This window comes from Staurois parvus, unplaced genomic scaffold (assembly GCF_062004578.1).
Source record: "Staurois parvus isolate SC_StPar_1 unplaced genomic scaffold, SC_StPar_1.0 ptg000576l, whole genome shotgun sequence".
NCBI classification, from domain to species: Eukaryota; Metazoa; Chordata; class Amphibia; order Anura; family Ranidae; genus Staurois; species Staurois parvus.
Genome location: NW_028318372.1, coordinates 3,630,598 through 3,655,594, shown reverse-complemented (window position 1 = coordinate 3,655,594; position 24,997 = coordinate 3,630,598). Strand labels below are relative to the sequence as shown.

The 24,997-nt window shown below is 42.7% G+C and overlaps 1 protein-coding gene across 2 annotated transcripts; it reads left to right on the top strand.

Moving 5' to 3' along the window:
- The first annotated feature begins 1,695 nt into the window (after positions 1-1,695).
- LOC149450285 (ferroportin-like) lies at positions 1,696-23,228 on the top strand. 2 transcript variants are annotated; one of them, XM_089692136.1, is made up of 8 exons: positions 1,696-2,008; positions 7,132-7,199; positions 10,939-11,098; positions 13,642-13,757; positions 15,996-16,122; positions 17,937-18,182; positions 19,142-19,798; positions 20,635-23,228. In XM_089692136.1, the coding sequence occupies exons 1-8, from the start codon at positions 1,969-1,971 to the stop codon at positions 20,952-20,954; spliced, it is 1,734 nt and encodes a 577-aa protein (XP_089548262.1). In that variant the 5' UTR covers positions 1,696-1,968; the 3' UTR covers positions 20,955-23,228. The 2 variants fall into 2 exon arrangements, with proteins under 2 accessions (XP_089548262.1, XP_089548264.1); XM_089692138.1 differs by lacking the exon at positions 17,937-18,182.
- Positions 23,229-24,997: the final 1,769 nt, after the last annotated feature.

The following is a 24,997-nucleotide window of genomic DNA, read 5'->3' as shown; positions in this document are numbered from 1 at the left end:
TGCCATTACTAGTATATATAAAAATTCCAGTATATAAAGTATACCGCCATTTGTAGACGCTATAACCTTCACATAAACAAATTAATTTACACGTATTGGGATTTTTTTTTAGCAAAGAAATGTCACAGAATACATTTTGGCCTAAATTTATGATGAAATTAGATTTTTAATTTTTTTTACTGGGCATGTTTAATAGAAAAATGTCAAAAATATTGTTTTTTTCTCAAAATTATTTGTTTAAAGCGAAAAAATTACAAGAGATCAAATACCACCAAAAGAAAGCTCTGTTTGTGGGAAAAAAAAGACATACATTTCATTAGGGTGCAGTGTTGCATGACCGCGCAATTGTCAGTTAAAGTAACGCAAAAAATGGCCTGGTCAGGAAGGGGGGTAAATCGTCTGGAGGGCAAGTGGTTAAAATGTGGAGGCTTTTGCACCATGCGGTTTGGCAACCCATGTGCTTCGGGAGTGGGAACGATTCCATTTTAGGTATGATCTTGCACCTGCATATGTGTGAACCTAGGCTTAATCTCTTGGCACCGGCCACACGCATGTGCGGCCTCCCGGTGTCTGGGCCTTGACGCTGAGGGGCCGCACATTTGCGCGCAATTAAGAAGAAACATATGTGCTGAGAGTGCGTGCCCTGCGCGCTCCCAGCACAGATGTCCGGTACTCATGGAAAGGTCCCGATCTACTCTTTCGATTGGGACCTTTCCCAATCACGTGACCGCCGTGATGGCGTGTCATGGCGGTCACATGACCCTGAACCCCGCCCCCTCCTCCCGCCTTCTGAAACCCTTAAAGGGCCGGGAGGTGCCGGCGCCAAGGGGTTAATCATTGTCTAGAAAACAGCACAGATGTCCGGTACTCATGGAAAGGTCCCGATCTACTCTTTCGATTGGGACCTTTCCCAATCATGTGACCACCGTGACGGCGTGTCACGGCGGTCACATGACCCTAAACCCAGCCCCCGCCTCCCGGCTTCTGAAACCCTTAAAGGGCCGGGAGGTGCCGGCGCCAAGGGGTTAATCATTGTCTAGAAAACAAAAGCAGTTACAGCATACCTCCCAACTGTCTGAGATGGGAATGAGGGACACCTAGTAGCAAAAGTATGTAGGCATAGGACACACCCCCTGTCACACCCCCCCCTTAAAAGAGAATTGTACAAACAAAATGATTGGCGTTTGGAATTTACAAATGCAGCAATTTAGAAGTTGAATGAAAGGTTTAGCTCTCTAAAACACGTTTTGAAAAATAAATAGTACATTTTATATACAACGTTATAGTTCAGACCAAAATGAGGGACAAATGAGGAGGAAAGAGGGGCAGAGGGACTTTGTTCCAAATCAGGGACAGTCCCTCAAAATTAGGGATAATCCCTCGAAATCAGGGACAGTCCCTCGAAATCAGGGACAGTTGGGAGGTATGGTTACAATGTATGTCAAGTCAGACATTTTGGATAGAACGGTTGGAAGCCCTGTAGTATTTCTGTATAATAAGGTCACTTGGTAATTTATAAACCTTCCTTTGCCTGTGGCTGTCACATGTCTAATGTATTGCATCCATAAGTTGTGTACAGGCAGACTCAGCTGGGCGTTCACATGTAAATCTCTGGATTGTGATTGGCTCTGTAGCCATCATCATTTGAGCAGTGCTTGGTGGAAGCGTGTGCAGGACAGTCATCAGCAGAGCAGCAAGGACCAGGAATATTATGAAACAGGAGGAACAGGCGTGTGCAGAGGACAGGGACAGGACAGCAGGACAGGTGTTCACGCTACACCATCCTCCCACCAGCCGTGTTCTGCTCCCATGTTCACCTACTATGCCAGTGAAGTCTGCAAAGAATTCAAGGGATGCAAGCACTTCTATTTTTCCACTAAATTTTTTACCATGCAGAGAACTATATGACGCTGTATGACGCAGCGTTAGCGACAAATTTATTAAAACCGCCATCAAACAGAAAAAGTCATGGCAGAAGCAGCGAACCAGAAATGTGTGGGCTGTTCTGGTGAGTACATTGTTACTTTGGATTGGATTCTTTCTAACTTGCAGGAATACAAGCAACACAAAAACTTCTATTTGATCTTCATTTTGTAAAGTGATGCGCACACTGTTGGCGCTGTATAAATCCACACCCTATAGCATAAAGTCTCACCTTCACCCCTGAAAGTGTATCTATATAAATCTCTCCAATATGCTACCCTTGACATAAAACTCCCAAAATGTGAAAAATAATAAATGTAATATCACAAAATATCCAAAAATAATAATAATTGACTTTATTTTGGACACTATTTGCTACATTTTGGATGTTTTGTGATATTATTATACATTTTGGGAGTTTTATGTCAAGGGTAGCATATTGGAGAGAGCTATATAAATCCAATATAATAATAATAATAACATGCACAGTTTGTATTGGGATGTTCTGCTGACACTTTGGGCCCTACACACAGGTAGATTTTTTTTAAAGCCCAATTGAACCTTCAATTTAAATCAGCTACATAGTTTCCCAGTGCAAAATGAAAAGCATTCAAAGTCTTACAGCTCATTTTCTTTCTAAAGCAGCCACGGCCTGAAAGCAGCATGCTACAGAAAAGGGGACTTTCTCTCCATGTGGTTTTCTGCAGCAGTCTGACATGCCTTCTGCTGAGTCAGACTTATAGCTCTCCAACCTGCAAGGCGTTTAACCACTTGCCTACCGGACACTTTTACCCCCTTCATGCTCAGGCCAATTTTCAGCTTTCAGCGCTGTCGCACTTTGAATGACAATTGCGCAGTCATTCGTCATGACGCACTTTGAATGACAATTGCGCAGTCATTCGTCATGACGCACTTTGAATGACAATTGCGCAACACTGTACCCATATAAAATTGTTATCATTTTTTTCACACAAATAGAGCTTTCTTTTGGTGGTATTTACTCGCCCCTGGGTGTTTTATTTTTTGCGCTATAAACAAAAAGAGAGCAAAAAATTTGAAAAAAAAAGTTTTTCTTTGTTTCTATTATAAGATTTTGCAAACAGGTAATTTTTCTCCTTCACTGATGTGCATTGAGGCTGCACTGATAGGCAGCACTGATGGACACTGATAGGCGGCACTGATGGGCACTGATATGCGGCACTGATGGGCACTGATAGACAGCACTGATGAGCTGGCACTGATATGCAACAATGATGGGCACTGATAGGCGGCACTGATGGGCAGCACCAATGGGTGGCACTGACTGATGGCACTGAATGGTGGAACTGCTGGGCACTGACTGGCAGCACTGATGGGTGGCACTGCTGGGCACAGGTGGGTGACACTGCTGGGCACAGGTGGGTGGCACTGCTGGGCACTTGTGGGCGGCACTGCTGGGTGGTACTGCTGGGCACTGATCATCAGGGCACTGATGATCAGTGCCCTGATGATTGGTGCCAATCCATCCTCTGACAATTGCTGGTTATCGGCAGTAATTTCCTCACGCTGTGACAGTGTGAGGAAAGTGCAGCCGATAACCAGCAAATGCATTTAATGGTGATCTGCTGTGTCATTGGACATGGCTGATCACGTGGTAGAAGGTCACTGTGATTGGTCTTTTACCACATCACGTGATCAGCTGTGTCCATAGGACACAGCGATCACAGAGATCGCCAGGTGCGCACCCCCGGGGGGTCTGCGGGAGGGCGCGTTCTGGGAGGACGTCATATGACACCCTCCCAGAACTGGACAGCCGCGGTGAAGCCGTCATTCGGCTATCTGCGGTCGGCAAGTGGTTAAACCTCTTACTTTTTTTGCTGTGATATGCTATTTTACCGTACACATGTAGCGCTACACCCGCAGGAGCCTCTGAGTTTGATTGGGTCCTCCTAAGCTCTACACAGCCAGGAAACACACATTTTCCACATCTTCATACACAGAGTCAGTAAAGCAGTCCTTGAGCTTTTTTTTGTTGTTTTTATTGAGGGGTTAACAACTTGGATGGGGTCTAGGGGTATGTGGGATGCCCAACGAATTGTAAACTTGAGGACATACTTCTTAGCAATCTGTACATGGCACAAGAAAAAATGTAGATTTGCAAAAATAGCAGTGTCTTTAAAGTCCCCTTGGTGTACCTCCTCAGACCCCAGATGAGTCCTTCCTGCTCACCCAGTTGCACTGAGGGTATCCATGGGCAAAGGATTCCAAGATCTAGCAATGAAGTAGTCCTGGATGAAAACTAGTTGGGTCTTGCACCTGACTGCCCTCTGCCTTTATCTGACCTAGGGGGTGTAGGAGTACTCATACTGACCTGTCAGTGTGGTGGGTTGGTAGCTGGTTTCAGTCCTTTTGCTGGGCTGGCTCCTTCCCTCTTGCTCAGGATGTCCTCCCTAAAGGACAATGGGCAGTGGAGATCCTCCTTTCCAGCATTCTGTCTATAGGTAGGCTCTCCTCCCTGGGGAACCCAACCAGACTCCACACTCCAGCTTCCAACTCCAATTCCACCCAACTCCCCTTTTGCTCAGGCTCTACCATATTTAAGGGTTGTCCTTGGTCACCATGCCCAGTTTCCTGCCTGGGAATTTTTCAAGTGCCCTTAAACATGCAGATCTGGCCCTCCTCCCCTCCTCTGCTTCTCTTCCAGAAAATTCTCTAAGTTTCTGGAAGGGTGTGAAGTCTCCGGAAGCCCTGACCTGTAGAGCCTCCCAGCCTGTCCTGCACTCCAGACTCACTTCCAGGCTTACTCATCCCAAGCTGCTACCCAGCCACTAACTAACAAAAAAAAATAAACCTAGCTACCTAGAGAGCTCTACACACACAAGCCCAGTGAATCCAACGTTGTCTCGCTGTAATCTGCCACTCCATCAATGAATGCTGGTTCCTGCCCTGCTATCTTTTTCATCAACGTCATTAGGAATCGGCTGTCTCTTCCAGGTTCTTTCAGCCAACACCAGAGTGTATGCACACTTGCTTCCTGGGATTTGCAACATGAGTATCCCAGGAGGCTGCATGGCAATGCTTGAAGTAAAGAACCCATAAGATTAAAAAAAAAACAGTTTCAGAAAAAAAATGATGCTCATTTATGAAGAAACGTGAGTAAAGCTCTGCATTATTTATTAATACTTAGATTTGATTAATGCGGCTGCATGATTTCCTGGCTTGTATTAGCATCTCACTGTTTTTACTAGTTTCCTGCAGTTGCACTTTAAAAGTATAGACAAAAGGGTTTTTTTTTTGCATATTTGTGGGGTAGGAAGGAGTTCTGTTCCTATTTTGGGTAAGTTGTAAAGACATGCTGGACGGGGAGCAGCTGTTGATTTCTTTAGGCAGTTCTAGAACTCACAGACTGCAAGTTTCATTGCTTCTTCTTGCCTTCTAGAAGCTTCTAGAACATAGAGGGCTGGAAGATTCAGATGGGAAGCCTGAATATTATGCTGCAGCCAATCCCTGGGGAGGAGCACCCAGTAGATGGCTGGAGAGGGACATAAATAGTCTGAGGCCTGAAGTAGCCCTGGTCTCGCCCTGCTGGTGGAGTCCCCAGCTTCTTGGGCTACTGTCCCTTTGCAGGCAATCCTGCTGGAGTCTGCTAATGTTCATCGAGGTTTCAGCTGTAGTAGAGCTGGGGGGACCTAGTCCTAATTTCTTCTGGGACTAAGGATCTGGTCTGGGGAACTCATTAGTGTCTGGTTGAAGTTGGGTGGCATGCAGCTGCCTGGGATATTGTGAGTACTGACTCAAGCTCAATATTTAGTGACTGGGTGCCAGTTGTGGCTCATCCTGAGACTGCATCAGTCTACATTTATTTGTGCAGCAAAATACCTTGTAGTCCTCAGCCACGAAACTGCAGACTGCTTCTTCCTGCATTTACATTACAGTGCCCAGCTGTGAGAGATAGACTGCGCTATTCTACTAAAGCAGTGTTTCTCAACTCCAGTCCTCATGGACCCCCAACAGGTCATGTTTTCAGGATTTCCATTATTTTGCACAGGTGATTTGATCAGTTTCACTGCCTTAGTAATTACCACAGCTGTTTCATCTGAGGGAAATCCTGAAAACATGACCTGTTGGGGGTCCATGAGGACTGGAGTTGAGAAACACTGTACTAAAGAGAAGTGTCCTCTTTCTATTGTGCTTAAGTGCTTTCAAGTATCCCATACCACCCAAAACCCTGTTCTACAAGCAAACAAGCATCCGCTAGACCAGGGGTGTCATACTCAAGTTAATTGAGGGCCACATCAGCATCATGGTTGCCCTTAAAGGGCCGGTTGTATCTATAAGACTAGATGTCAAGGGTCTCCAGCCCTCCCTTACATCACAGTGCACCCTCCTTACCTTATGCTTCTGCCGGGAAGAAGGTGGGGTCAGAGCTGGGAAACAGAAAGTGCAGAGTCTGGAGATCCTGAGGAGTGCTGGAATCAGTTGCCAGAGAGAGAGGCACAGGATCTGTAGAAGGAATGCTGTCCTCCTCTCTGCTGCCAGCTGCTGAGACAAGGAGATTGGCAGAGATGAGCCTTTCTTTGGCTGGATAGGGAAGCGCACGATCCAGCGGAGGAGTTCTGTCCTCTATGTTGCTGACTGCTGAGGCAAGGTGGGGTGGAGATGAGGGTACGAGGGCCACATGAAATGGCTTGGCGGGCCGGAATCGTCCTGCGTGCCTTGTGTTTGACACATGTGCCCTAGATTGTTCAGTGAGCTGTTCAGTGTTCAGTGAATGGATTATTGCTGTGTGCCTGGCTGCCACTGCATTGTTTTGGGGAAAAAGATGTTAAACTTAGCAGCTCCTACTGGGGAAGTGCTACATTTATTTTATTTAATGTCTGATGAAGTAACTGCAGGTTTATTTTGTATGGGATGTTATACAATAGTAGTATCCACAGACACTCGTGAGCAGCATTTGCAGAAAGGTTTTCTTAAGCATATTACATAATGCAAAATAAGTAATGTACAGAAGTTATCCCTTCATTGTCTTGAATCTTCCGAGCTGTTGAATTCTGATTGGCTGTGTAAGATTCTACACTTTGCTCTTCTTCATAGGACTGAATAACCCAGGACCTCTGTTATTATGTTACTAAGTGCACATGACATTGTATGTGCAATATTTATATATATATGAGATCCCTGAAGTTTTGTACCTATTCTTCACAGGTGCTAACATGCTTTTTGTTGCAGGATCCTGTGTCGACTACCTAACGTCCCCAAAGTTTCTCATTTACTTTGGTCACTCTCTGTCTACCTGGGTAAGAGTATTTGAAAACAGATTTTTCATTCTCACTTTTGTCTGAAGAGCTATAAATTGTCTATGTCCTATGAGCCTAACCAGGGTTAGCGATTCTGGACCTACAATGTGAAAAATGCTTCTAGTCGTCCCTCATTTGAAAGGACAGTCCTGTTTTTGAAACCAAATACCCCTGTCCCTCTCAAATGTTCCTCATTCAAGTCTAATGCACACTTTATGGACAAAAGTTTGTGGACACCTGACTATCCCACCTATATGAGCTTGTTGGACATCCTATTCCAAAACCATGGTCATTAATTGACATCTTCCACCCTTAACAGCCTTCACTCTTCTGAAAAGATTTTTGAGTGTCTGTGGGAATTTGTGCCCACTCAGCCAGAAGAACATTTTGAGGTCAGGCACTGATGTTGAATGTGAAGACCTGACTCAGCATTTCAGTTCACCCATAGGTGTTCAGTAAGGTTGAGGTTAGGGCTCTGTGAAGGCAACTTGAATTCCTTTACATCAAATTCATGACTTTATGCTTTGTACAAAGGGGCACAGCCATGCTGGAACAGAAAAGATTCTTCCAGAACTGTTACAAGGTTGGAAGTGCACAACTGTCTAAAATGTCTTTGTATGCTGTAGCATTAACACACTTGAACTCAATAATTGGAAGGCTGTCCATATACTTTTGGCCATATAGTTTTGAATGTTTGCCCACTCACAAAGAAATGATAAGTCTAAAAATCGAATGGTAGGTGTATTGTAACACTGAGAGACAAAATAGCAACAAAAAATACAAAAGAAATGCATGTCTAATAAATTATGGACTGATTTGCATGTTCATGAGGGAAATAAGTATTTGATCCCCTATCATTCAGCAGGATTTCTGGCTACCAGGTGTCTTTCATACAGGTAACAAGCTGAGATTAGAAGCAGTCTCTTAAAGTGAGTGCTGCTAATCTCATTTTGTTAGCTGTATAAAAGACACCTGTCCACAGGAGCAATCAAACAATCAGATTCCAAACTCTCCACCATGGCAAAGACCAAAGAGCTGTCCAAGGATGTCAGGGACAAGAATAAAGACCTACACAAGGCTGGACTGGGCTACCAAACCATTGCCAAGCAGCTTTGGGAGAAGGTGACAACAGTTGGTGCAATCATTCGCAATGGGAGAAACACAAAACAACTGTCAGTCTCCCTAGGTCTGTAAATGCCAATATTTATTTATTTTATATATATATATATATATATATATATATATATATATATATATATTACTGATACAGGGTCATCCAGGGACAGGATCCAGAATTGTGCCACCCTCCCCCACTGTTAATGCATGCTGTAGAATGGGTGTACCACGCTGCATCTACTATTTGCCCCCTTGCTTCTCCACGCCCCTCTTGCCCTCCTTGTCGCGGCCCTATACATATATACAGTTGTGTTCAAAATAATAGCAGTCAGACATCACTAACCTGATCAATCACTGTTTTTGGTAGAAATTATATTTCTACATGGCAAATAATTTACTAGCAGGTGTAGTAGAGTAATAGAAATCCAACAGACCCAACAGTCATGACATGCATGCTGCTGATTCTGTGTAATTGAATCACTAATTGAAAGGGGCATGTTCAAAATAATAGCAGTGTGGAGTTCTATTAGTGAGGTCATTCATTCTTTGAAAAACAGGTGGCAATTATTGCCCTTATTTAAGGAAGGAAGGCAGCAAATGTTGTACATGCTGGTTACAGTGCATTTCTCTCTGAAATTCTGAGGAAAACGGGTCGTTCCAGACATTGTTCAGAAGAACAACGTACCTTGATTAAAAAGTTGATTGGAGATGGGAAAACATATAAAGAAGTGCAGAAAATGATAGACTGCTCAGCTAAAATGATCGCAAATGCTTTAAAATGGCAACCAAAACCTGAAAGACGTGGAAGAAAGTGAAAAACTACCATTCGAATGGATAGAAGAATAGCCAAAATGGCGCGGACTCAGCCAACAATCAGCTCCAGGAAGATCAAAGAAGGTCTAAAGTTCCCTGTGAGTACTGTTACAATTAGAAGACGCCTATGTGAAGCCAAGCTATCTGCAAGAAGCCCCCGCAAAGTCCCACTGTTGAAAAAAAGACGTGCTGAAGAGGTTACAATTTGCCAAAGAGCACAGTGACTGGCCTAAAGAGAAATGGCGCAACATTTTGTGGACTGATGAAAGTAAGATTGTTCTTTTTGGGTCTAGTGGCCGGAGACAGTTTGTCAGACGACCCCCAAACACTGAATTCAAGCCACAGTACACTGTGAAGACAGTGAAGCATGGTGGTGCAAGCATCATGATATGGGGATGTTTCTCATACTACGGTGTTGGGCCTATTTATCGCATACCAGGGATCATGGATCAGTTTGAATACATCAGAATACTTGAAGAGGTCATGCTGCCTTATGCTGAAGAGGAAATGTCCTTGAAATGGGTGTTCCAACAAGACAACGACCCCAAACACACCAGTAAACGTGCAACATCTTGGTTCCAGACCAACAAGATTGACGTTATGGAGTGGCCAGCCCAATCCCCGGATCTTAATCCAATAGAAAACTTGTGGGGTGACATCAAAAATGCAGTTTTTGAGGTAAAACCAAGAAATAGAGAAGAACTGTGGAATGTAGTCCAATCATCCTGGGCTGGAATACCTGTTCACAGGTGCCAGAAGTTGGGTGACTCCATGCAACACAGATGTACAGCAGTTCTCAGAAACAGTGCTTATACAACTAAATATTCATTAAGTGATTCAAAGGAAAGCAAAATCTTCAAACATTTTTCAGTTTATATAGTGAATGTTTGAGTTTGTAAAGAAGAATACAAACACTGCTATTTTTTTGAACAGTCTAATATTCACTTTTCTTCAATTTTTTTAGAGGAACAACACAAATTTGATATATTTTTCTTCATGTTTTGATTTGGAATAGAATGTGTAGTGTCCCCAATGCATTTGTGTGTATGGAATGAAAAGCTATTAGAAGGATTTTGAGCTTTATTCACTTTTTTCAACACACTGCTATTATTTTGAACACAACTGTATATATATATATATATATATATATATGTGTAAATATATATATATCAAAAGCAACACAATGCATATTGTGGGAATGGGTGGGGCTAGGACTAGAGCAGCATGAGTGCCATTAGATAGAAACATGCATGTGCTGCACCTACCCGGGGCAGCTGCCCTTTTTGCCCCCCTCTAAAATAGAGTTGGGATTAGGTGAACAGGAGGGAAGGGGAGAATCCCAAGCTTGGAGTTGGATGTTATGTGTGCACTGGACTGATAACTGAATACATGCTCAGTGAAAATATATTAAACTGTTCCTTAAAGGACAACTGAAGATTTGAAATAATTTAGCCCTCATCCCCCAGCACCACTGCCACCTCTCCTGAACTAATCCTCACTAATACCTCCCACCACAGCTTCTTAGTTACCTCTGTAGCAGAGCCATTCCCTTGTGCAGTGTTCTCTTCAGAGCCGGCAGTGCCTGAGACCTCATAGACTTTCATGTGGCCATTCAAGATGGTGCAGCTGTATCCTGGGATACCCTTTTGCAAATCTATGAGGGCTATATGCAATAATTCAGAAGTGTGGGATTGGAGGATTTTAGGTTAAAAGTATAGTTGTTCTTTAAATACACAAATCATTCGCTGTAAGTGGTATCAATCTACTACTGGATATTCTGAGGTTTTATCCATTGTTCTTTTCTATACAGGGGGATCGTATGTGGCATTTTGCTGTGTCTCTCTTCCTAATCGAGCTGTATGGAAACAGCTTACTTCTGACTGCCATCTATGGGCTCGTGGTGGCCGGCTCTGTTCTCCTGCTTGGGGCCATCATTGGAGCGTGGGTGGACAAAAACCCCAGACTGAGAGGTAGAAAAAATTAGACCAGTGTCTTCATATACCATAACAACACTACAGAGGAAGAATGATCCCCTTTGCAGACAAGAAATTAAACCATGTTAAAGAGACCCTGTCATCTGTTAATAAAATATAAATTTGAGCTGTCCTGAAATAAATATGGTCCTGATCCTGATGGATCCTGATTCAAATTCTGCTGTAGCCTCAACTGGAATTCACGGGCTTCAATCTTGAGTGTTCCACAAACGTTCCCCATTTTGTGGTTTAAGTCTATAGCTGCTTATGAACGTTCAACGTTCACATGATCTAGTAGATTTTTCCTGGGAAGTAATAATACCCAGCTGCTTTTGCCAGTGCAGTTGTATCCAAGGAACGCAACCTGGGAACAGTTCCTAAGCACCGCTCATCACCCCTTGTGGGTGCGCTGATGAGTACCAGGTGGTTCCTTAGATTTTACACAGTGGCGCTCTTTAGGATTCACATTCACCGGCAATGAGGAAGGTCCACTGCCATCATGAAATTTTTGACCATCTTCTTAATTTGCTAGTCTCCTAGCAGTCAGGCAAATCAGGGATGTAAGGAAAAAGACAGACATCCTTGTCTACATGTTCATTCCAGGACAGTGTCTGAAACTATCAAGGCTAGAGGGTAGGCATGACTGCCAAGCAACCAGAATGACCATAAAGGGAGGTCAGTACAGGCAGCAGGACTGGATTAACAATTAAGAAAATTAAGTACATACATAGGGCACCAAAGGAAGGCATTCCAGAGTTTTAACTAGCATGCCCTTCAAAGATCAGTACACTTATAATGAAAACATGTATCCTTTTTGCCCCTTTGCCCTGAGAAAACCAAGACCTTCCCCCTCCACAGATCTATACACATGGAGACCTGACTTCCCTGGCTTCTGTTGATTATTTACAGCCTGTACCGTGAGTCCATTCTCTTCTGGATGCACAGGCCCATTTACAGCCCTGTAGACTTTTATGGGACTTGTCTGCCTTCATCTCCCTAAAAAACATTCAAACTTTCATTTGACTTTCAGCTCCTATTGAATTTAAATGTCTTGTTTGTTACGCAATGCAGGGGGGGGCACCTTTGTTGGGCTGTGCTTAGGGTATCAGTTGCCCAGAGTGGGAACATCAACATGGTAATGACAAGTTTACTGCCTAGTATGCTATGTCTGGCTCAGAGATGATGAATATGAATGACAAGTAAGAAGACACTGGTCAATTTTTTATAAAGGATGAAGTGTGATTTTGGAAGATGTCTTACATCTAAATATTGGGGGTTATTTACTAAAACTGCAAGGTGCAAAATCTGGTGCAGCTCTTCATAGAAACCAATCAGCTTCCAGGTTTTGCCATATCCAAAACCTAAACAAATTTGGCTTTACATTCACTTAAAATGCAGTCACCTATCCTGCTTTATCTTCAGCATGGCAGTGAGAACATCAAAACCTGGGAGGGGTGGGGGGGAATCTCCAAGCCTTCTAAACAAAGGGCCAGTTTACTGCCCATCAGACTTAAAGTGTTACTAAACCCACAACAGTAAAATCAGTCTGTATATGTGGTAAAGCATGCTTGTTATGCTCACTGTGGGACCTAAGGGGTTAATCCTCCTCACTGTGTAAGAAAATCTGTCTGTTCCTGTCTTCTCTGATTCTCACCTTCTTCTACTGTCCCCAATCCATCTGCTGATAGAACAGAGCCTTGGGGGCAAGGTGCAGTTTGGTGTGCATCGCTAGAGAGTTTTTTTCTGTGGGAGAATGCATGTGATCAGCACAGGGCCAATCAGTGCTGTCCAGACAGAAGGCCAGAGGTTATGCAGCCTCATAGGACAATCAGGGGAGAATTGAAAACTCCTCCTGAAAAATGTAACCAGTGCTCTGCTGGACACTGATTTTACTTCAAAGCATAAATTGTTACTAAACCCACAACAGTAAAATCAGTCTGTATATGCAGTAAAGCATGATTGTTATACTCACTGTGGAACCTAAGGGGTTAATCTTCTGCATTGTGTAATAAAATCTGTCTGTTCCTGTCTTCTCTGAGCCTCCCCTTCTTCTACTGTCCCCAATCCATCTGCTGATAGAACAGAGCCTTGGGGGCAAGGTGCAGTTTGGTGTGTATTGCTAGAGAGTTTTTTTTTGTGGGAGAATGCATGTGATCAGCACAGGGCCAATCACCGCTGTCCAGACAGAGGGTCAGAGGTTATGCAGCCTCATAGGACAATCAGGGGAGAATTGAAAACTCCTCCTGAAAAATGTAACCAGTGCTCTGCTGGACACTGATAGAAGTCACAAGATTGCTCTAACTGCTGATGAGAAAAGGTATTTAGATGTAAAATAATTGCATTTCTGTGTTCTGTGTACTATGAAAGACCAGATATAGTGAATGCAGAGTCCGGGGCTTAGTAATAATTTAATTGAACAAGCTGAAGTTAGGAAGCTGATTGGCTCCCATGCACCCGATTCCGAGCGCTCCAGTTTTAGTAAATCTCCCCCATTGTTGTATATAGTTTTAATTATTTGTTTTCCTTTCAATCTTTCACAGTAGCCCGGACTTCACTGGCTGTGCAGAACATCTCTGTAATCATCTGTGGAATTATTTTGATGGTGGTGTTCCTGTACAAAGATGAACTGTTATCCATGTATCAAGGATGGTTATTGGTCAGTCATTTTGTTTATTGATCATCATTCCTGGCCTTGGCATGCATTGTTTGGTTATGATGTCTGATTTCACCAGTTTGACACTAAAGCCTAGTACACACGATCAGAAAATCGTACGAAAAATACCGCTTTCAAAGCGATCGTATGATAATCTGAATGTTAGCACACAGCGTTCATCCGAAATTATTTGAAGGGACAAAGCAGTAAAGGTTTACTTGTACGATAGCAGATCGTATGATTTTCGGATAATCAGAACAGTTTTCATCCGAAAATACAATATAAATACATGACATCACTTCCGAGTTTTCTTTCAGTCATACAAGAATTTTCATAACTTTAGTAACCTCTTCACTTTCGAAATGAGACTAGCATGCAAAAAAAAAACTAAACGAATGATCATTCATCCAATATCCTCAATTTGCTAGCTATTTGACTGGAATATGGAAGAAAGTAGGCACAAGACAGCTGGCCTACGGGTGAAGGCAATATAACTATCATCCTGTGTATAGGATCAACTGTGGGCAGGGGCGGACTGACCATTTGGAAACTCGGGCACTGCCCGAGGGCCCGGGGTCAGTAGAGGGCCCCATGAGATGCCCCTGGTACCTTTTTCATAGGCTTTTTTGAGTTTGGGCAAGGACACAGGGGCCCCATGATCCCCTATTGCCCGGAGGCCCCATGAGTTGTCAGTCCGCCCCTGACTGTGCGTGTAGAATTATAACTTTTTTTTTTTTTAATGGTTGGACTTTTGTCTTTTTTCAGCCAGACTAACTAATTAACTATGTACAGGGACTGCGGGAGACTGATACCATCAATCTGCCAAAAGTTCCACTTTAAAGCGGAGTTCCACTTAAAAGTGGAAGCTCCGCTTGTTTGCCTCCTCCCCTCCCTCCACTTCAATATTTTGGCACCTTTTAAGGGCGAGCAGATACCTGGTTTTGACAGGTACCCACTCCCACTTCCGGCTCAGTTCGCCACGGTGAAGTGAGCCAGAAGTTTGGCCCTCTCCTTCCTCCTGCAGTCTCCTGAGAACCTTCACAGGTCCCAGAAGACTGCTGCACCAATCAGGTTGCGCGACTTGGACCTAGGAGTGGCCATCTTGAATAGTGGAATTTCTTGCAAAACACTCCTGGAAGCTGCTCAGACACTGCAGAGGTTTGGAGTCGTGGGAATATGGCAGTTTTCATATTTATCTAATGTAAGAGCAATAATACAGTATATATATATATGAACATTATATATGGAATTACACTATATCCTTTCCATATATCATTTACATCTGTGGAGCATGGGTACTATGAGTACTATGGAGTACTCCTGCTAAAGCCATGATGACATCTAGGAGAAGCATCTATGAGGCTGTGATGACATCATAAAGAGTAATACTCAGGCTGGGAAGGCGGTCCCCCCTGTGGTATTAAGGCGTGGTTTTATGGCCATTTGGTAAGGATATTTATTCCTTACACCTGGAAGTATACATTGCTACTGTCACCATCACAGTTGTTACACAGTGTTCACTTCTCACTTATGTGGTCACACTTGATTTGAAGTTGCACAGTGCATATTGTTTATAGTTCATTTTTGATCATTTGTTTATAAGGGTAACGCACTATATACGTTTTTCTTTTTTTGAGGTTCTCATTGTCCGTTGGAGCCATTTGGAGGGCTCGTTAACAAGGATTTGGGATTTTTCCTTATTGGAATCAGAATTGGGAATGACTTTAGTTTTGGACACGAGTGTATAATTTTGTTTTTGTTTTTTTGGAGACTATGTTTTTCACATTTTTTATTGATTTTTATTGATTTTTGTATTCTAGTATGGTTTGAGCATATTGGGGTAGTATTGTGTTTATTAAAAGTCATCAGCTACAGTGTTTGCTGACTTTTAATAAACACAAAAACGGCTGGAACTCGGCTTTAAACTATTAGAGCATTATATTAGAATATCTCTGCAGTGAATAGCCAGTTGTTCCTTTTCTCCACCCAATACTCCAATACTTTCACTGCAGGTGGACCTTATTCTAGTATCAGCCAAAGATTGCGATGACTTTTTAGGTGGCTGGTCAGATCTTTCCCTGTCTGTAATTTTCGGTGACCATTCTAAGGGCTCGTCACACCAGACTGCATTTTCCTGTGTTTTCACTGTAAAAAGTTCTTAAAAGGAAGCCATTAAAACCAAGGCAGAAGGAAAAGTTAAGGATATCTAGATACTTTTTGTCATATTTCTTCTTTTTCTAGATTTTATGCTACATCCTCGTCATCTTAATAGCAGATGTTGCCAATCTGGCAAGTACAGCTATGTCTATCACCATTCAGAGGGACTGGGTTGTTGTGATTGCCGGAGGGGACAAAAACCAACTAGCAGGTAAAATCTTTTCATTTTCCATTGACCTAAGTTAGAAAAGAGAGCATCAGCAACATGAGACAGTCTAGGCCCCATTGTTCTACAACATGAACTTGTTTCCAGATCAGGAGAGCACAGGGATGTCCTCTGTGCAGCTGCTTTTTCTGTCCAATCAGCTCCTCTTGGGTAGGTCCCTGACCCTGTGCTTCTGATTAACTGCTGCGGAGGTCAGGGTTCTCTCCTTGCAGGATATCTGAATCTATATCACAAGCCTGGCCTAATAGAACTAGCATAGTTTTATTTTAACCGTGTGTTTAGCTTTTTGCCTGGAATTGTGCTATAATGGAATTTTCAAAAACTATCACAAGTCTGGAGTTTGCATGTTCTCCCTGTGTCTGCGTGGGTTTCCTCCGGGTACTCTGGTTTTCTTCCATACTCCAAAAGACATGCTGGTAGATTAATTGGATCCTGTCTAAATTGTCCCTAGTATGTGTATGTATGAATGTGAGTTAGGGACCTTAGATTGTACACCCCTTAAGGGCAGGGACTGATGTGACTGTACAATATATATGTTAAGCGCTGCGTAAATTGTCGGTGCTGTATAAGTACCTGTAATAATAAATAAATAAATAAGCAAGTGCAAAGGTGGCTTGCATGACTGGGGTCGATTCAGATCGCTATCTAGATGAAGTTTGAAGGAGATTCTTCAAATTCTCTGATTTCCTTCTACAATTCAAAAACATATAAGTAGGTTGAACAATGTCCTGCAAACTCGCCCTAATATTGGTGTGTCCTTATGATTGTGGGAGGAACATTACTCTGTCCGCATCCTATACAAGAATCTGCCCTTTAGGCACTTCCTGCTGTCATCTGGCTATATCGAGGTCTTCCAGTTCTCAGAGGGCATCCCATGATATCCTCCCAGAATGCGCCCCCAGTGGTGTGCACCCGGCGCTGTCTGTAATTGCTGTGTCCTTTGGACACAACTGATTACATGACATGGTAAAAGGCCAACCACAACAGCCTTTTAGCATGTGATCAGCTGTGTCCAATCACAGCTGACCGCAATGTAAATACACTTGCCAGTTACTGGTAGTACTTTCCTCATGCTGTCAGTGTGAGGAAAGTACTGCTGATAACTGGCAACTGTCAAAGGAGACATCTTCACTGATAATCAGGGCACTGATTATAAGTGCCCAACAGTGCTGCCCATTACTGCCCAACAGTGCTGCCCATTAGTGCCCAACAGTGCTGCTCATCAGTGCCCAACAGTGCTGCCCATCAGTGCCCAACAGTGCAGCCCATCAGTGCCCAACAGTGCTGCCTGGCAGTGCTGCTAATTTGTACTCATCTGTGCCACCAGTCAGTGCCGCCCGCCATTGCTGCCAGTCAGAGCCTATCAGTACTACCTATTAGTGCTCATCATTGCTGCCTACCAGTGCCCATCAGTGCAGCATCATCAGTGCCTCCTCATCAATGCCCACCAGTGCCACCTCATCAGTGCCCATCAGTGGCCATCAGTGCTGTCTATTTGGAAAATTTTTGCTGTTTTTTCGTTAATAGTGCAAAAAGTAAAAAACTCAGTGGTGATTAAATACCACCAAAAGAAAGCTCTATTTGTGAAAAAAAAACAAAACAAAACATTTTAGATGGGTGCAGTGTTACATGACCACGCAATTGTCATTCAAAGTGCGACAGCGCTGAAAGCTGAAAGTAGGCCTTGGCAGGAAGGGGGTAAAAGTGCCCGGTAGGCAAGTGGTTAAACTAGGAGTAAGCCATCTTCAGGCTTTGTGGTTTTAGTTGCAGCTGAAAATATGTAGCTTTATTCACATCAGATATGAATGCTACCATGAGGAGGATTGACCAGCTGACCAACATCCTGGCTCCCATGGCTGTTGGACAGATTGTAACCTTTGGCTCTTCTGTGATTGGCTGTGCCTTCATTGCTGCGTGGAACTTTGCGTCTATGTGCGGAGAGTACCTGGTGCTATGGAAAGTCTACAAGGAGACACCAGCTTTGGCTCTTAAGTCGGAAAAGAAGAGGGAACAAGAACTACAGCAGCTGAATGTCAATGGCATTGGTAATGTCTCTTTTAGTTTGATGCCTAGAAAATACTGTTGAAAATACAGAACATCCTATAGCTTTGCTGTGTTTTGATTGGTGTGTCATTCCAAACTTGTTTTATGTCCTAATCACCCCCCCTTCTCATCACACAATGTATGGAATAGTTGGAGAATGCCCTGTTTGCCACTGCATGACAGATTGGGAAGATTACTTTCCTGGGGTCATACATTCTCTAAGGAATTGATGGGGGAGTCTATTCTTTCCTGCCCCATCTAAAGAAAAAACATAAGGGTGGAGATCCATTTTGATTGCTCAAACATGGCCTGAACCATGTTGTTTACATTCATGTTGTGGGTGTATAGTTTCCTACAGGACAAGTCAAGTTTCCATTACTATGAACCGTATTGTGATTGTGTTCATAGAAGAAATACTAAATGTTAGAAGAGAGCTTCACTTTCATTTATTGTGGTATGTCATTGTTGGGCATGCTTGCCCACAATTCCTAGCCCAGGGACCACACAAAAAAAGAAAGAGTATGTCAACGTTCGAGTCACGCACAGCAATATAAGCCTGGCACAGTGTTCTAAGCTTTCTGTTTTCAATCTACAGTCAGCTATAGTTTTCTATAACCGCCAGATTGTTTAAATGTCTGTACTTTGAAGCATGGCAACAGTACAGGATCCCCAGAATTATAACTTGCTTACTATTTTAAATCTGCCCAGATTGCAGGCATTCCCAGCAATAGTGTCATCTTTGGTGACATACTTTTAGTCAGAGGTGAATTCCTAAGGAGATTGTGTTGTGGGGCTGCACCATTTCATGACAAAGGTGCAGGCCATATCGTTGTAGTAAAGGCAAAAACTTCCAACTGGCATCCATCTTTAGCATATACCCTGTTTCCTATTTTCCTCTTTTGAATATGAAATAGTTTGAATTTATATTTTGTGTTCTATGATTTTCTTCCCGACGTTTTAGATGCGACCTCAAACCACCATGAGAACCCTGTAGAAGCTGGCCTCCTTGGGGCAGAAAGAGAGTCATCAATTGAAATGACTAAAGTACCCGGCTGCTTTGAAAGATTGACAAAACCATTCCGCACATTAAAAGATGGCTGGGTGGCCTACTACAAGCAACCAGTGTTCTGGGCCGGAATGGGACTCGCTTTCCTCTACATGACTGTCCTCGGATTTGATGGCATTACCACCGGTTATGCCTACACACAAGGGCTGAGCGCTTTCGTTCTCAGCCTTCTTATGGGAGCATCTGCTGTTTTTGGCATCATAGGAACTGTGGCCTTCACCTGGTTGAGGCGGATGTGTGGCCTGGTTCGTACTGGCTTCATATCCGGAATAGCTCAGCTCTTCTGCCTTGTTCTTTGCATGGTGTCAGTCTTTATGCCTGGAAGTCCATTTGATCTTAATGTTTCTCCATTTGAAAATCTTGGAACTCATTTATTTGGAGGACAACCAGTTTCCACAGTGTCTTCAGCTGCTGTGCATCAAGTGAACTTGACAAGCACTATACAGAGTATACTGAATGACTTCAACTCAACTACCACCCAACCTCATGATGTTTCCATCCCATTGACCTCTGTCAGTCTTCTCTTTGCTGGGATCATTACATGCAGAATTGGTATGTGCAAGTAAAAATCCTTTTCTTTTCCTTTCTCTTTTCTTACTCTTCTCCTTCCGTTCCTTCCTTGTCTGCCTTCATCTTTCCCTTTCATTGTTTCTTTGATATTTTCTCTTCCTCCCTCCTTCCCTCTTTTCCTCCCTTCCTTTTTCTAAATTAAAGATATGGGTTACTGCACTCTATACATTATGTTGGGAAGGTATTTTAAGTAAATAAAAGCACAGTGGCTAGCACTGGTTTTCTCATAGGTGCACTCCCCGAAAGCGTCCTCAAAATTATATGTTAGTGCAAATAAAAAAAGTATTGGGGCAGCACAGTGGCTTAGTGGTTAGCACGTCTGCCTTGCAGTAAATGGGTCATGGGTTCGATTTCTGATCATGGCGCCTCCTGCATGGAGTTTGCATGTTCTCCCTGTGCTTGTGTGGGTTTCCTCCGGGTGCTCCGGTTTCCTCCAAAGACATGCTGGTAGGTTAATTGGATCCTGTCTAATTTGGCCCTAATATGTGTATGTATGAATCTGAGTTAGGGAACTTAGATTGTACACCCCTTGAGGGTTAGGGACTGATGTGAATGTTCAATATATATGTGTAAAGCGCTGCGTATATTGACAGCGCTATATAAGTACCTGAAATAAATAATTAAATAAATCACAGACAGTACTCAATTGTTTCTCTCATACGTGCACAAAACAGATTCATATTAACCCAGCCATGATGGCAGATGTATTTTATGACTGTGGTAGAAGCAATATGCTTTGCACTTCTTCAGAGGCAGGAATGTGTATGAATGGGTCTATTCACAGAAGATTATTTTACAATATATGCTTTTCTTTTCAGGACTTTGGTCATTTGACCTCACAGTCACACAACTACTTCAGGAAAATGTGATGGAATCTGAAAGAGGCATCATAAGTGGCATCCAGAACTCCATGAATAACCTGCTGGACCTGCTCCATTTCATTATGGTGATCCTAGGACCCAACCCAGAGGCTTTTGGCCTACTTGTTCTAATTTCAGTGTCTTTCGTAGCCATGGGTCACCTGATGTACTTTCGATTTGCTTACAATAACATAGGAAGACAACTGTTCTCTTGCTTTTCCTCTGAACCCAGACCAGTTCCAACTAATGAACAACATACGGACACCACTTCTGTTTAACATTCTCTCAGATTTTGGTCCTCTTTTGGTATTGTACTCTGATGTCAAAAGGGAATCTTTTGAAATCCTCTTCCCAAGATTTCCTGCACATTATAAACCATTCTCTGGCTGGGATTTCCTCAGTCTCAAATAGTGAAGGGTGCTCCCTGCTTCTCCATTCAGCCAGGACTCCAGGGAGAAGAGAAGCTTGGTGCTAGATGTATAACCAAAGACCTGAAGAGCAAGCAACAAGTCAATATATAAACTGCCTATAAACCTTGATACTGTTGGGCTGTCTTGGTCAGGGGCGGACTGACCATTTGGATATTCGGGCACTGCCCAAGGGCCCGGAGTCAGTAGGGGGCCCCATGAGATGCCCCTGGTACCTTTTTCATAGGCTTTTTTGAGTTTAAGCAAGGACACAGGGGCCCCATGATCCCCTATTGCCTGGGGGCCCCATGAGTTGTCAGTCCGCCCCGGGTCTTGGTACAGAATTCCTACGTTGAAATTGACTGCTAGTTTATGATTGGTCATTAGGACAGATTTCTACAGTACATAGCTAATGTAGCCACAGCATAGAATAGTAGGACTGTTATGGGCCACACAGCCAACCACACATCATGTTTCTGCCAGTAATGCATTCCATTGTGCAATGAAAGGATGCAGATTGCCAACTTGTGTGCCAGTAACATCTAACTGGGTCCTCAAGTATTGCTTTTTTTGACATGGTTTGTGCTTGTATGATGGTGGAATAGTGCACTTACAGGTTACCCTCACTGTACCCTTTGAGTACACTGCTAGAATAGGACTGCTATTGTAGACAGTGGTTTGAGGTGTATTGCTGCAAAATGGTCAAACTGTCCTTTTTCAGTCTTTCGAAACCCAGACTTTGTGCATTTTGACCATCGGTTTTTCATTTGTCTAATTGGATTTCAGTATTTACTTGAAAACACTAACCAGGTTGTTGTCATATTTATACTTTCCTGTAAGGGAGTTTAGCCGCATTTGGTGTATGGAAGTTTATTTAATTGGCCAGAATTTTAATTTATTTGGTGCGTTTATGAGCATTTGACGTTTAAAAATGCCGGTATACTCTTCCTGAACTCAGTTTTTGTGCTTTCAGAGAAATGCTAGTAAATTCAGCTACCTGTAAACTCCTCTAAATGACTATGTGTACATGGACACATAGGATAACATAGATGAGAGTTCAGGCGCTTCAGAAAAAACCGCCCAACTGCTCCTAAACGTCAGTTTAGCAGCTGCAGTGTACATGAGGCCTTACAATCTGGCAGTGTTGGAGGGCTCAACTCCAGTGGAAGAAGTGGTCAAACCATTGCTGAGGTTCCATACTGTGTTCCCAGTTGTCACCATTCTGGGATAGGTTTCAAACCACTAGACTGCTGAATGTATGATAGAGAAGCGATCCAGCTCATATCTTTTTTTTTTTATAGAACACACCCCAATAGCACAGAAAAGACAAGGTTTTATCCAACGCCTGTGTATAGGGATAAAAGTGATCCTTACTATATCCTACGTCATAGTAATATATTATAATTAAATAAGAGTGTTTAAACTAATTAATACATATATATATTAAGGTTCATTATATAAGACATGGCTATTATTGCTATCATATATCATTAAGTGAATGTATTCTGCTCCATTAGCAGTCAAAATGGCTTCTGGAGTTAAAATGGCTTCTGCTACTACCAAAGGCTTATAAAAGATATTTTATGTAAAGTTATGTAAGTTGTCAAAAACTGCAGAGTAATGATGAATGTTTGATAAAATGTCTCGATAAGATATCCCGAAGTGTAAAAGGCAAATATTCTGGAGTGTAACTGATAAGCATAAAGGTGGGCAACAAGCCATATAAAACCCTATAAAAGTATGGACTGTCACATATCTAAGGAGAGCATCTGATGGGCAGGGCATGGGTACTCGCATACAATTGTATTATCGCTAATAAACATATAATTCGGAGCTCTCGTCTGCAAGGTTGTATATTTCAGGTGCAAAGCCGTGTACACTACATGTACGCTATATGGCCAAAAGTTTGGGAACATCTGGCCATCACAACTATATATGCATTGGACATTCCAAAATGATGGACATAGAGGGGGGAGGGAGAATTAGATTATAACAGGGTAGACAGATCAGACAGGGGTCAGTACTTTTTGGTGGGTGGAATGGGGAAAGATGGGGGGAGGGCTATGGCAGATAAGAAGGTTCCCATGTTACAAACAACTATTGGAATTGGTACCATTTGTATGAAAATAAAAAAAATGCAAAATACGTGTGCACAATGTGTCAATTAATTAAAGTGCTTGTTCACCAATGGCAGAAGTCTGCCAAGCAAAACAGGTGAGTTGGAAGCTTTAGTACATGAACAGAACTAGGATTTAATTGGTGTTGCTGAATCTTGGCTTCATTCTTCACATGACTGGGCCATTAATATTTGGCTATGTTCTCTTTCGGAGAGACAAGGTGGTGGTGTATGTCTCTATGTGAGAAGTGATCTCAGAGTGAGTGTGAAATAGGACGTAGTTGATGGAGAGTGCGATGAGGCAGAAGCATTATGGGTGGAACAGCACATGGGGGGGCGTACTACGAAGGTAATCAATGGAGTTTAAGGCCTCCCAGTGTTAATGAGGAGGTGGAGACTCAGCTCCTTGCACGGATCAAAAGGGCTGCAAGGGCTGGGACAGTGATAATAATGGGCGATTTTAACTACCCAGAAATTGACTGGAGTAATGGTACTGCAGGAACAGTTAAAGGGCAAAAATTTTTAAACCTACTACAGGACAATTTTATGGTACAGTTCATAGAGGCCCCAACTAGGAATGATGCTCTTCTGGACCTGGTAATCTCAAACCATGCAGAGTTTATTGTGAATGTCCATGTAAAAGAACATCTGGGTAGCAGTGACCATAACATGATTTAATTTATTGTTAGCTGTATACAGCAAGCACATACGGGAAAAATAAAAACGCTCAATTTTAAGAGATAATTTTCCAAGGCTGAGGAGAGCTGGTCTCCAAGACTTAGACTGGGAGGGAATATTGGCATCAATGAACACAACACAGAAATTGGAGTTCTTCAAAAAGACTGTATGTGAACACACTGCAAAATATATTCCCATGGGCAACAAGTTTAAAAGGCTCAAACCTATGTGGCTTATGGCCCAAGGTACAAAAGCTATAGATAAGAAAAAAAGAGCTTTTATTAAATATAAAAAGGAAAGAACGCTATCATCATTTAAACATTACAAAGAATATAACAGAATATGCAAAAAGCAAATAAAGGCCGAAAAAATTGAAAACGAATGACAGATTGCAAAAGATAGCAGGACCAACTCTAAAAAATTCTTCAAATATATTAATAGTAAAAAGGTCCGGTCCGAGCATGTAGGCCCTTTACAGAATAATCTAGAGTGGGTGACTGGGGACAAAGAGAAGGCAAGTTTATTAAATACCTTCTTCAGCTCTGTGTATACAAAGGAGCATGGGGGAGCTCTTGTCCATAATGGGCATGGTATTGACACAGCTCCAGATGATCCTCACGATTGATATGATCCAGAAATATTTAGACAGTATAAAGGTGAATAAAGCACCTGGACGGCATGGCATACACCCACGGGGTCTTAAAGAATTGAGCTCTGTCATTTCAAAGCCATTGTTTCTAATGTTTAGGGACTCTTTAATGACTGGCATAGTACCACTGGATTGGCGTAAGGCCAATGTGGTGCCAATATTTAAAAAGGGATCAAAATCTTTACCAAGTAATTATAGACCTGTTAGTTTAACTTCTATAGTTGGGAAGATATTGGAGAGTTTAATAAAAGACCACATAGATGAGTTCTTGCTGGAAAAAAAATATTTTAAGCAACAGACAGCATGGATTCATGAAAGACAGAAGTTGTCAAACAAATCTGATTTCTATTTATAAGAAGGTGAGCAAAACTTTGGACAGAGGGGTGGCGGTGGACGTAGTATACTGGGACAGAGGGGTGGCGGTGGACGTGGTATACTTGGACAGAGGGGTGGCGGTGGACGTGGTATACT